The 14,314-nt window shown below is 33.8% G+C and overlaps 1 protein-coding gene across 1 annotated transcript in view; it reads right to left on the bottom strand.

Annotated features, from left to right (window-relative positions):
- Positions 1 to 14,314, bottom strand: part of LOC129231870 (uncharacterized) — a 48,475-nt gene that overhangs the window by 21,276 nt on the left and 12,885 nt on the right. The window contains exon 2 of the mRNA XM_054866260.1: positions 6,591 to 6,686. Within this exon, the coding sequence (XP_054722235.1) occupies positions 6,591 to 6,666 (76 nt within the window). The 5' untranslated portion in view covers positions 6,667 to 6,686. The remainder of the gene's footprint in view (positions 1 to 6,590; positions 6,687 to 14,314) is intronic.

The following is a 14,314-nucleotide window of genomic DNA, read 5'->3' as shown; positions in this document are numbered from 1 at the left end:
CTACAAAACTGTGGCAAAAAGATAAGATTATATAAACCATGTGGACATTAATATCAGTTAGAAAATTGAAACGACGTTCAAATAAGAAGGTTTCTGTCCAACTTTCATGATAACAGTCAGCTGACAAATCCGTTAATGATGAAGCTGTTGAAAAACGAGACAAATACGCTCCGAGCTTTAGGGGATGTTGACGTTGATATTGCAAAGACAGCTATCATCAGTTGGCACGATTCTTTGTTAGCTATTATTTGAGAAGAAGTCCTCCTGGTTGTTCTCTTGATAGTCAAATCTTCAATTGATCACAACATTCTGTTGGTAAAATCTGAAAGAGAGGCTTAAGATCCACAAAGCATCTTAGGAGAAAGGGAATTGGTCAAAATGTACCAGAAATCTAAAATCATATAAAATGCATCTATCAACAGTTCCTCTTCCCCTGAATCCATTGAGGCTGCAGGGATCGTATGAGGCAATGAGAAGCAAAGGGATGTAACTGGACATTATCAAGTTTTGAGTAATATGCATGTAAAGATTACGTCCAAGGTAGGCTTTCATCGATTTTTTTAAGTCATGCTGTACAGCAGCACCTACCAGGGCTACTAGTACTATATCTTGCCCCAAGACAGAGGAGGGGTTCATCTACCATTTGTACTGGTTATCTCCAAATTTTTAATTTTGCCACTTGCATCCCTTTGTTTCTCACTACCTCATATGTATATCATGGTATGGTGACTCTAGCCACAAAAAAGTCCCTCTACGAGTTCCGCTAGAAATCTTTAATCAAAGGAGCTACAAACATAAAGACTGATCTCTAACTCTCCCGTACTACCAGGTACACATGTGGCTAGGAACTTAGTGGTGAAGTACCGGATTGGGGTTTGTGCTGGGAAAGGAGAAATGACCAGTTTGTGCCGAAACTCTCGGAATCGGATGTTGCCTCCTGACAGAATCTTGAAGATGATTTTGACCGATGCATGAAAGAATGTTACTCCGGAAGGTCACTAGTAGAAAATCATCGTTAAACTACTCTGTCGCATGCTTGCATTGCAAGGGCTGTTGCTACAACGGAATCTAAATATTTATCCAGGACGCGAAGGGGACGACGATGACATCAATACAATACTGATTTCTTGGAACAACTTTTCCGCTGCTGGTGGACATGACCCTTCCACCTCAAAATAAAACCAAGATGTCACCTTAAAGATATTTTCATTTTCTAATTACTGTCAGTCCATATTCCATATAAACACTTTCAAAATATGATTAGTAAGTAATAATGTAATAAAAACTATAATTACAAAACGGTGCAGCGGGTCAGTTACACTTACCTTATTTCTATTATTAAAATTTTCATTATCATGCTATAGCGTCACATATTCATTTCAATAAGAATAATGAAATTGAGTGTACATGCTACAAATTCATAGTTTTTCATTGCTTGTCAGCTGGGTGTCGCGGTGATTGGGCATTACTTCGTATTTCTTTGGTCTCAGGTTTAAATCCGCAGTTCAAGTGTTTCAACCGGTGGATTTTCGAGACACAGAAAACTATCAGGATCATTGCCACATGATTGCGGTGCGGCACATTGGAGATCCCTTGAGTGCCTGTTTGGCACAAATACTCTGAGACAAAAAGAACGAGTTTTTTTCCCAAAGTTATTGGTTTTCAAGAACGTACACCTAAAAAACCATTTTAAATGTGACCTATATGTATCAAAACAATTTCACAATAAATTTAGTTCACTTTCACTTTCATTCGGAACACCTTTTTCCTGCCGTTTCCGAGATATAATCGAAAACCACAAAATTTGGCTCTTTCTTCCCACCTTTACTCCTCCTCCCCCCTAGGGTCTGGGACTTTCAGTATGTTTACTTTATTAATTACTTCTAACAAATTTCTTACTGAGGAAGTGCTGACTTTCTGCACTTCCTCAGTCCACTTTCGTTAAATAATGCCATGGGTATTTAGCTAATTCATACCGCATTTACGTAATTCTGCAAATTTTCGTCCGATTTCCTGGTAAGGGGCTATATATAAATGACGTTACACTTTTTTTCAACATTTTTAACCCCCTTTCCCTTTGTCACAAAGTACTTTTCATAAACTACTTTTCATAAACATATTCGTATTAAAAAATGCTTGATTTCACACATCTTACTCTTTCCTTCCCCCTTGTCACAAAATCACAATTTCACGAACCCCCCCCCCTGGAAGGGTGATATCATTTGTGTTGTAGTAATCCACAAATACTTCTTCATTGTCAATCATTATTGCCGAATTAATTAAGGAAAGAGGAAGTGCGCGATCCTTTCGAGTCAGTTTGAAATTTGTGAATGGCAAGTGTTCCATTTTTTGCCATGAAAGTGCGTGTTTGAAATTCTGTAACTTTTGATTGTTTTAATGAAATGTAACAAAGTAGCATAACAAATTGAAGGAACTTTAATGCTCTACAACTTTGTTTCCTACTATTTTCATGATTACTGATCCTGGGAGGCACTAGGAGCAAATAATTGACAAAAAGAGAGAATTTCTCGAAAATCATCAATTTTTCATAACATATAGCCGGAAAATTATTGGAAATTTGACAAATATGTGTAGAAACATTTGTGTAGGAAATTTATTTTGCTTGAATTTTTATTTTGAACGCATTTTTCCCACGGTTTCCGACATGTACTTAAAAAACCCAAAGTTTACTTCCCCCCTCTAGGGGCAGTGACCTTCAGTATGTTTACTTACTAACTACCCCTAACAATATTCTGAAGTCAAAAATTATCGCATATTTCATGCACGCTACACCCCTTTTTTTGAGCACTCATTGCCTGAACTATATGTGCCCCGTTCGTTCCCCCTTTTCCCCTATATATACTAAGAATTAGCACTAACATTTGCAGTCAACACATAGGCATCATTTTGTGGCGCAACGTACCCCTAGTTGTTGAGGGGTCATTTCGTGCAACATATGTTGCATGAATTATACTATAGTCGTAGTTTTGCCCCAACTATGATGATATGATGATACATTATTTTGGGTCCTTGAACCAATCCAGCTTAACTGTGACCTACATTTTCAATGCAAGTTACATGCTTGCGTTAAGGAGTTTTTTTTTTTTTTTTTGCCGCTCCAGTTTATTTTTCTCATTAAAGAATCCTCATAACTCTGAAACACGTATGAGCAATTTTCAATCAAATTTTAAGGGATGCCCTGTTAATTGAAGCCCTGAATTCACAGATTAAGTAACGACACACTCAACCGTCCGCCATCTTGGGTCTTACCGCTATTTTTTTCGTATCTTGACAATAGAGAAATACTGAGTTTCGCTTCTTGAAAAGTATCTTTTATTGATGGATGTTTACATATTTCCAATCGCAACTTAAATATCCAATAAGAAACATATAAATAGGCCAAGTTTTACTTTGGTAAAAAAAAAATGTTATTATTAATATGTTAATTAGCAAATATATGTTTTTTGAAAGAATTTTCGATCATTTTGAATAATTATTTTATTTTATTTTTTTACTAAAGCTTTTCTCCGTTACAAATAACTTGAAATATTTAAAATACGAGTATTACACTGTTTAAACTACAGGATGCATTCGGCACCTTTCAGGGGAGAAACGCTTGTTCACCAGCGGCACCCAATACGAAGCCGAATTGGCACCTCTAAATAGGATGAAAAACAGGCACCTTTTAAAAAATAGGCAGCCGGGGTGAAAAAAAAGGGACCTTCAGAGAAAGAAATGGCACCCTTACTGTAGATTCTCCTCAACCCCTTCCCCGTATTGTGTGCGTTTTTGAACAGTTTTCTTTTGATTCATGATATTCTACGTTTTGGACATTTTTCACATTGAACTCAGTACTGGAAATGATTAAAACTTGTAATTACAGCATTTGATCATGTTTCAGAGTTTTCAACATAGTTAAGAAGTGCTCATTTCTTTAATTCATCTGATCGTGCTCTAACTCAGTGTTTCTCAACCTCTTTTGACCCACGGGCCGGTAAAAGCAACTGAAAAACTTTTCCGACTAGTGAAATCTTAATCGTTTTCTTAAAAATTCATAAAATAAATAATAATAATAGTTCAGGGGCCGTTACAAACTTGTAAAAAAATTCGGCGTTCTGATGTGTTTTTTTTTTCTTTTTTTTTACAAAGTAACGTTAAAAGTTAATAAAACAATAAATATCTACCCTTCACTTGGTATCAAAGAGCTGTCACAAATGAGTTATAATTTAAAGACGAGTAATTATTTAAATAATGTTTGAAATTATACATTTACTAAAACATGACCCGTGTCGAAAATGAAGTATAGAGGTACAGTGCAGGACTTTTTATCCGGGAACCAGAAAACCGGGAAACCAGAAAACCGGCAACTTTTTGCCGATTTTCCCGCTACTTTTAAAAAATAAACATTTTCGGCAATTTTTGAAAAACTAAGCATTTTTTTTTTTTTTTTTTTTTGAATTACCATATTACTCACGTGTAACTCTGGAAAATGTTTACAAAACCAAACTTCAAAGCATTATCCCTTACGCCTGGCAAAATTTCCGAAATCTTTTCTTGAATTGAAATGTACACTGGTAAGTCTGAAGTTTTCGATTTTTATTCCAACTGAAAACTAAAGAAATGAATATTGTCGCATTCTAATGCAATATTTTATTGAATGGCCTTTAATTAAAGCCGTTTTGAGCAAAAGTGACGTCGAGAAATTGCGGGAAACGCAGAAAACCAAATTAGCGAATTTTCCGGATAGTTGATCGTGCTGGAATCCAGAAATCGTTAAACGTAAGACTATAATAAGGCTGCAAAAACTCATAAATAAAATTTCTATTGATATTAACTTAATGCAAAAGCAATAGTTATCCATAGCTATCGTAATCGCAAACTCAAAATCTTTATAAAACATTTTAAAAAAATGCGTTCATGAAAACAAATTCTTTCATACACTAGAAAAAACGCACATTTACCTTCAAAAACTTGTTTCTTGCCCTTCCTTTCATTTTCTTTCATTTTAGAATATCAAAAAGTGGTATGCCCCCCCCCCCCCCGATTTCAAACTGATTGTGAGGGGTCTCAAATCTTATGAATAACTTCAGATTTTTTGTGTTTAAATTTTTCTCCCACTAGTAGTGTTTAATATTTCGATATTTATAAGCATTTCTTATAACTGTTTTCTTCTTACTCGAATTTATATTACTATTTATTATAGTAGTTTAAGCTTCATAAACAATCAGCCAGTAGCGTTTTTTACCCATAAAGAAAACCGGGAAATTCAGATATCCGGGATAGCGATGGTCCCGAACTTCTCGGATAATTGGTTCTCTACTGTACTTATGAATTATTTACATGAAGAGCCAAAAATATTCTGGAATATTACAGTTACGGAAAAACAAAATCGCTTCATAAACGTTAATCAAGAGTAACAAAATAAAATGCACATGAAGTTTTTCCATAGTTTAAAAACAAAAAAGAAACTTCTAACGCTACTGAGACATTAACCGCTAACAGGAAATGATTCAAACACTTAAATGAAAAAGGAAAAAAAAAAAACAAAAGCCAGACGAAGAAAGTTTTTTTTTTTTTTTTTTTTGCTGTTAACGTTTTCGCATGCTATTCTGTTATATCCTACGAAGTACAAGATTAATTTTTGTTCTGGTCCTCACTTGTTGATTATTGATAATCTTAGCTGGTTATTTTGGTGATTAAATGCTGCTTATCGAGTACTCAAGAAAATAATGATAGATATTTTTGGTAGCGTTTTGAATGATGGAAATTTCACGACAGTAACAATAAACTGAAATTAAACGAGAGTAACGGTAACTGAAAAGTAGTAAATGCACTTTTAAATACTTTTAACTATGTTTGAAAGCCCAAAAAGCTACAAAGTAATCAAAAGCTGTACTTACTTGGTATTTCGGATAATTAATCCTAGAAAAATTGTGTTTTAATCCAATAATGTACTTCATTCAATGTGAAAGACACATAGATGCAACCATCATTTGTCCGCCATATTATAGTGGTTGGATGCATGTCTAAGGCAAAAGCGCATGCTCAGCAAGTCTTTCTGTGATTGCATGTTGCTTTGGCTCCTGTGCTCCATTTACTGGCCAGTATTGCACCTTAAGGCACCATGCTTTCAACTTAGAGGGAATATATTCACTCGTCTGGAACCCATGGTTATAACAGTGTACATTTAGAAACTTTTTATTGAAGAATTTCATATTTTTCTGACCCAATACTTGCCTTAATCTTGCAACACACTAAAACTTATATTTATGACTCAATTTAAAGTAACACAGCGCTTTTTGAAAACAATTTAGTATGCAGGACTTTTCACTGTTGGTAACCATCAGCTGTACTCAGAGATCGACACGCCGCCTGAATTCAGTACAAGCAACTAGAACAACGAAAAAGAATAAAAACAAGAAAAGCGCATGTGTGAGTTTTCGTCACGCAAAAAAAAAAAAAAAAAAAAAAGTCCCTTCCGTTACACAAAAGCTTGCGGATCAGAATTTTAAAGTATAGCATAAAAAGTGTCACTTTAAAAATAGACAGATAGATAGATAAACAGATAACTTGTGAACCGTTGAACTTACTTCCTGCTGGGCACTGAAAAGCCTTATTCAAAGTTATCCAAACAAGCACACATATCCAAGGAACAATTGAAACCATTTCTGCAGCTGCAGCAGAATCTATAAGTGAATTTAAAAAAACTATTAATAAGATCAAATGTATTTATAACAGCTCTCATATGAGATTTTTTGCAACCAAATATAGTCATTTCAACCCGAAACACATTTTTCAATAAAAGCCGCTAATTTAATTATGTAATCAGAAATATTATTTAATAATAGTGCGTTTAATTTATTCCGGCTTTTAAAGTCGAATTACTTTAACGATCTCATAACTATTATGTTACTAAGGTTATCCATCCCCTGTTCGCGTTCACACTAACCCCATCTAAAATAGACTTGAATTTCCGCCAAAGATGTCGCTGGAGTCTCATTCAACCAAAGAGTTCAGGATTCCCGAGAAACTTGGGGCAAATCAGGAAAAATTCGATGCCCGAGAGTATATATATATATATATATATATATATATATACTAGAATTTCGCCCGTCAATATATGACACGTGAAAATTACTTCTACATTTGAAGGAAGCAATTGCATGTGTGATGATACTTTGATAGTTGAAATTTTAACCCTAACTCCAGTGGATTAACCCTAAACTCCAATAGACAGCGTTCATTATTGACTTTGTCCACTTTTTCGTTTTTTCATTCTCCTGAAGTTACAATTAAGTTACCGGATCCAATTCAGCGTTGTCAAAATAAAGCATATCCCTGCATGTCAAACATTACCAAAAACATTATAAATTATCGTGCTGTGGTCGCAATATATAAAAGTCGCAAGTTAATAATGTTCCTACATTTATATCGTTTTTCAATACTCATTACTGAAACTTTATTTGTAAGTCTTTAAGTCTATGTAAGTATGAAGATTTCATTTATTAACAACTTCTAGAAAATAAGTGAACTCAATTGTACATTTTTCCGTGCCATACCTGGTTTCGGACTAGATACATGTAGGCCACATGTAAAAACAATCGTACATTGAGTTTATACAATAAAACCTGTCTATAACGATATTGTTGAGATCTAAAGTCAATGTTGATACAGGCAGGTTACCGCTATAGACAGTTTAGACATTTATGAAGACATTTTTACCCCTACATATCGTGTGCATGTGTGCGTATAATACATTGAGTTTTATTTTTGAAAAAAACCTAAGTAATTTGATCCAAGTAATTTAAGATTTATTTAGAAGCATAATAAAAATTTGATGATAGGTAATTCAAACATTTTATAGTTTTAGCTTTTTTAATTGAAATCAAATTTAAAAATGTATTTACATACTCCGCAAATATACTATCGGCATTAGGCACATCTTTAACGCACGCAATCAAAGTTTGGTCGAGATCGCCACTATTGGCACCTTTCAGCGTTTTTGTTTGATGTCTGCTTTATGTTTTCCTGCAACAATTTTAATATTTTTTCTTTTTCAAAATCAGAAGTTATGACTGACAAAGAAATTAACTATTTTCATCGCATTTACTTGTTTTGGTTTTTTATCAATTGAAGGTCTGTCCAGTTTAGTGTTTCTTCTAATTGTCCTGAAATCATTGCTAAGCAGTGAGCTTCCACCATTACAGGGTGACAAGAAATAACTTAGACACACATAATACACCATAACTTTAATGCTAATGAAAATATGTGTTACGACCAAACTTCAAAATAAATATGAATACATTATTTTGTCTAATATATTTACAAATTTTCAAAATGGCTATCTTTAGGAGAAATACAGAGGTTTAAACGTGTCACAAAGTTTTCGGCTCTGGGCCGCAACTTACTAACTGATATTTTATCCTATGCCTTGCATAAAGATTTCTTTGGAATGCCAACGTTTTATGAGATTTAGTGCACACCCTTGTCACCACGATGGATCAAACAGAATGATCCATTGGGTTAAAATCTGGGGCTCCAATGAAGTTCGGAAAATGTGTCTTGCACCAGTCTTGAGTGCCTTTAGCTCTGGGTGCAGGTGTGGAATCCTGTTGAAAGGTCCATCTTTCGCTTACAAAGGACTTTTGCGATCAAGGAAAGATAACATCTTCCAAAATGTGTTTGCAATATGTTTCTTGACTAATTTTATCCCCACCAACAAAAACAAGTGACATTTTCCCACTAGCACAAATTATACCCCAAACTATTAGATTGGGGTCGTTGACGCAGTTCAACATTGCAAGAAGGTCCTGCAAACACACAAGGTTGCGTGCTAAACTTCCTAAAACTTTGGCATCCCTAAGGAAATCCTTATGCAATGGATGGAATAAAATATCAGTAAGTAAGTTGCGCACCAGAGCCGAAAATTTTGTGACACGTTTTAAGCGCTGTATTAATTCAAAGGGTAGCCAATTTGAAATTTGTAAATATATTAGACGAAATAATGTACATTCATATTTATTTTGAAGTTCGGTCGTAATATTTTCATTAGCATTAAATTTATGGTGTATTATGTGTGTCCAAGGTATTTCTTGTCACCTTGTAATTATCTCGTAATTGGAATGTAGTTTTTAAGATATAAAGTGTGATATTCAAACAAATTAGTTTTTATATAAAAAAGTGCATAAATTATTCTTATAGACAGGTACATCTGAAATATGATTATCGCTATAGGCAGGTTGTAAGTGCATTAGGTAAATGAGAATATTGCCTGGACCAAAGATAATATTGTTATAGACAGATTTATTGCTAAAGACAGTATTGTTATATGCAGGTTTCACCATTGTGTTTATGTTGAGAAACAATTGATGACCTCGGTGCAGAAAGAGGTCACCTCCACTGTTTGTTAGTTTTGTGTTTTACATTTGAATATATGAAGAAAACTATTATCTTTCAATCGGTTCATGAACAAGACATCTCCTACCAATATTCCATAAAATATCAAAGGAAAGGAGCTGTAGCATGACACATTGTAGGAGACAAACAATAGTAGGGGAATATGGGGCAAAGTGAAATGGTGAAATATTTACTCTGCTTTTAGCGCCACCTATCTGGTAATATTTTAACTATGTAGGAGCATATGCAGTCTATTTCAACCAAGAAAAAAATACCGCCTAGGATTAAAGCATGTGATAATACAGGCAATTTTCAAAAATTGCTCATATTGTAATAGTTTGTTGTAAGTCAAAAAATTATTTTTGTTAATATAAAATGATAAAGTTCTTGTTATTTACAATTTAAATATTAATTCAGACCTTCTAATATTCGGTGAAAAGTGTATTTAGTTACTTTTAAAATTATTTGTATTTTATGTTTTGTATAATTTACTCAAGTACATGCGGGGCAAAGTGGATGGGGCAAAGTGAAATAGTTTATTTCGTCTACTCTCTCAACCATTTACTTATTACTTTATTAATTCACTCATTTACCTTCCTCCATCTAGTAGTCCACTTATTTATTCATTCATTTACTTATTTTCTCATGCATTCACTCTTTTACTCATTTATTTTTCTTCATATGTTAGTTAATTTATTTAATTTTTCGTTTATTGTTTCAGTATCTTTTCATTTATCTATTAAACCGTTTATTTACTGATTCATTCGATCAAAAATATTTTTTTATAATCTAATGGAAGATATTTCATTAGAAAAATATTTTATTTTTCACTTTGCCCCATTAAAAAAAGTAAAAACTTTCCACCTTTTTTGAAGGCACAAATGTATTGCCAAAAATAAAAATATTGTTATAGTGGAAGTTTTATTATAAAATACAATGTTCTTTCTTTACGTACTGTAATTTTAAAATTAAATTTCCAATTTGTTCATTTTGAAAAAGCTCAGTCACCTTAACTATTTCACTTTGCCCCACGTTCCCCTTTATAAGTTTAAGTTCGTCTTTGGTAAAAAGATTTTTGGCCTCGGGCATTCATTTTTGTTTAGGTCAAAAAATGGAAAACTCTAAGATTACTACAACGCCAGTATTCGTTATCAACGACTTCTCTCCCCATTTTAACAAATGGAATCGTTTAAGGTTTAAGCCTCAACCGATCAGAGGTCTTTTTGCCAGAGCTCCTTAATAACTCAATGTATTATTTTAACGCTAAAGCGTTTTTTATCACCAGCTTCACATTGTCGTCTAAAGAGATAAAATTGTTCTCGAACTATTATGAATATTTGGAAAAAGGACGAAATAGCTCCAATGCATAACACACAATTACACATAAATAGGTAACATTATCTATACTATTAAAAAAACCTATGTGTGTGTTTGTGTGTGTCTGCAGGTCCGACGAGAGGCCATGTCAACCTAATCCGAAACTAGGGGCTCGGAACATTTAAGCTCAGATCGGAATCGGAGTAACATAAATTTAATAAGTTTTAATATGTTAAGGGACCGACGAGTAAACAGACAAGGGGCCCACCTTTGCTCTCGACGGTCCTGTGCGCCTGTGTTTCTGTAACCCTATCTCCTCTGGATTGTCAATGTCTACCAAGTCAATACTAGTACCTTACAAAATACAGGACATCCAGGGAAAGTCATTCCGCCCTATCTCACCCCTCTGGATCTTAAGGAGCCCGATATGAGGGTCCGGACATTCAGGGGTAAAAGCATTAAAATCATCAATTGTCAATAGGAGGCATTGAGCTACCAGGTGGGGAGTGAAGCGAGCAGGGGCGGAGACCCTCGGGATATTAGTTGAATGTCATTGAAATGGGTTTCGTAGAGGCAATTAATAGCATATATGGAAACGAAATCTTAAAAAATAACTTTTTGAAACGGTTTTTTGTAGTTCCTGAAAATTTCAAAACGTAGAGCTGTCCCCTTTTTGCACCGATGTCTTCAATAGAAACATTCGATCCACTATATACCCTAAATAGCACAGAAATAACTACCCCCCCCCCCTCACAATTGGTTTATTTAGAGGTGTTATGGTGGTTGTAAGTAAAACATCACTGACCGATTGCCAAGGAGGTTGCAGCTATGCACTAGAATCTCTACTAGTAGACAAATCTAGAAATCTTGAAATTGCTGTTATTACATTCCATCAATTTTCGCATTTAGAATGAAAAAAATAAATGGAAAATGTGGAGTAGTTATTTGTGTAAGCGATGTTCAGACTAGTACGGTGTGGGAACTTCCACTCTCAGTGATGCTAAAGGGATGAAGGTCCATTCACGAAAAAGAAGTGTTTAGTAACCAATAAAAAAGCCGATACTTACGCCCCACTATTCCCGTTCGAAAAGTTTCGTGTTGAGGGCGAGGAATTCGCGTTAGGTTTTAAATTCTTTACTGGTGAAAAAACCGCGTTATAGCCATTTCGCGTAAGTTGGATCGCGTTATAGTCGGAGTCGACTGTATACGCTTCTAGTACGTAACACACGTAGAAGCACACACAGGAAAACTCTTTTCTTGTTTTAGTGTCATTTTAAAAATACTGAACTCGTATTACCTCGAACAACTGGACGAATTGGAAAACACAATTTTAAAACTTGATGTGTTTGTGGCGATTTTCATTAATTCCTCATCGTTATACGTGCAATACTTTTTGGATGTACAGTGCTGGCCAAATTATTAGACTAAAGAGTTTTTTTTTTGTACACTATTTGTACTAAAATACTATTTATTTTACTGTTAAGGTACAGTACATACTGTACACTGATTATTACGTTATTTTAGCATAATTTAATGTTTGCAGGTGGCAGCACAGTCTCCTTTGTTTATGTTCTTTGTTTATCTACCTACAAGGAACATAACCTCAATCAGCTTAAACAGTTCACTAATTCTTTTTATTAGTGTGTTCTGTTATATTTAAAGTTAGTTTTAGGTAATTACTGAGTATGTGTATGTGAGTATATATAATAGTGAGTATAAACAATTTTTTACCTCCTTTTTTAAAAATTGTTAAGAAATGGTGTAAACCTTGTGAAAAGAAAGCAAAAAAGTCTTAAAATGCTCAGAAAGAACAAGGGAATGCATACTAAATATTAGATAATTATTTCACTGTTCATTAATATGTCTATAGTTATGTAATCAATAAAGAATTTGCTTTTAAAACAGTCTTAGTCTAATAATTTGGCTAGCACTGTATAGCGTTCCAAAAACGAATGAAACATTTGTAGTAACTCTGTATCGAATAGCAATTATGAAACGAAAGCGTTAAACAGAGCAACTTGTTCTGGCACTGTATACAATATTTTGACATTTCATACTGTATATTTGATCATTGACATACATAAGATCATTGAAATTACTTCATTCATAAGTTGCCGGTGACATAGATACGAAATTTTGCAAATTTAATAGCAATACTTTCCATTTCTTATGAAATTAAATATTTTTAAATCTCCCAAAATATATTTTTGAGAACTTTTCAAATTTTTTTTTCACAGGACAAGCGCCGCGGAAGCAGACTACACAGTGGCCGCTACCAGATTACAAGATTAATAAAATATTATTTAAATCAACAAAAGTAGCCAAACTTTATTCAAAAAAGTAAAAATATACCGAACAGTTTAAAAATCAAAGAAATTTAATTTCTTGATAAGTTGCGTATATTTGATTTTTTTTATCATATTTCAGTTTCTTGATAATGCATATTTCTCTTGAATATTTGTTGTACTGTTTTTGTTTCTTGCAGCTTCGACTCTACAGTAGGTATACTTTTTTTTACATTGTTAAATTCTTTCATTTTTTTAAAAAAAATTGACCTCTAATACTTGTGTTGTTTACATACATATTATATATATATATATATATGAAGCAATTTTATGGAATCAGTCTTAAACTTTTAAACAAAGTAACTATCTTGCGGGTTTTTCTTTTCCAAAACGAACTAATAGGTATTTGAAGGGGAAATACTTAATTAAGAGCATTGGCACACTTTTTAAAAACAGAAATACGTATTTTAAGAGACTTTCTTTTTCAAATTATAATCTAGGGGAGTTAAAAAATTGATTCTTATAATTTAAAAAAATAATTGCTGATAATTTGATATTCGCTGGTTTTTTATTATTATTATTTTGTCTTTTAAGTTCTCATCGTCTCCCTATCACCCCTCACAAGTTTACTGCCCCCTTGAAGAGCCAATTTGCCCCCAAAGAAAGATGAGGGTGATCGCCCCCAGGTTGGAACCACTGATCTAAACCATCCTCTTATTATACGCATATTGCACCTTTTCTATTACCTTGCTGCATTTTCATTAATGATTACCCACGCCATCCGGTTCGAAAGTAAGGTGAATTTTTAGGGAGGATAATTACGTCTCGGGTATCATGTGGCCATTAACTGCGACATTATTGGTGAAATGATTCAGGAAATTGAATCTTCCCCTAGTAGGATGCAATCACTGCATACATTTACTTGCTTTTAAAAAAAAATATTTTTATTGATTTTCGTTAATGCCCATCCTGCGCATCTGAGATTCTGAACAACTGATTGAAACTTCCTAGTGTAAGATTCCGTAGCCAGCAGATGGCTCTCCCCCCCCCCCCCCCAAATCTCCAATTTGTTTTAAAAGATGATCTGAGACTATTTCGGTGATAATCAGACCTACTCAGATGATTGGATTGATACCCAAAGTTGAAAAACGGAAGCCTAATGTATAACTTTAATAAATGCATTTTAATGAAAGCCACCCCACTATGAAAAATTATTGCAAACTTGGATTGTTGCAATGTAATTTTAATCATAAGTTTCTACTTGCAGTAATAACTTTCTGAATTAATTTCAAATGTAACATAATTATGACTAATAA

Source organism: Uloborus diversus, chromosome 10 (genome assembly GCF_026930045.1).
Source record: "Uloborus diversus isolate 005 chromosome 10, Udiv.v.3.1, whole genome shotgun sequence".
NCBI lineage: Eukaryota > Metazoa > Arthropoda > Arachnida > Araneae > Uloboridae > Uloborus > Uloborus diversus.
This window is presented reverse-complemented; position numbering and strand designations above follow the sequence as displayed.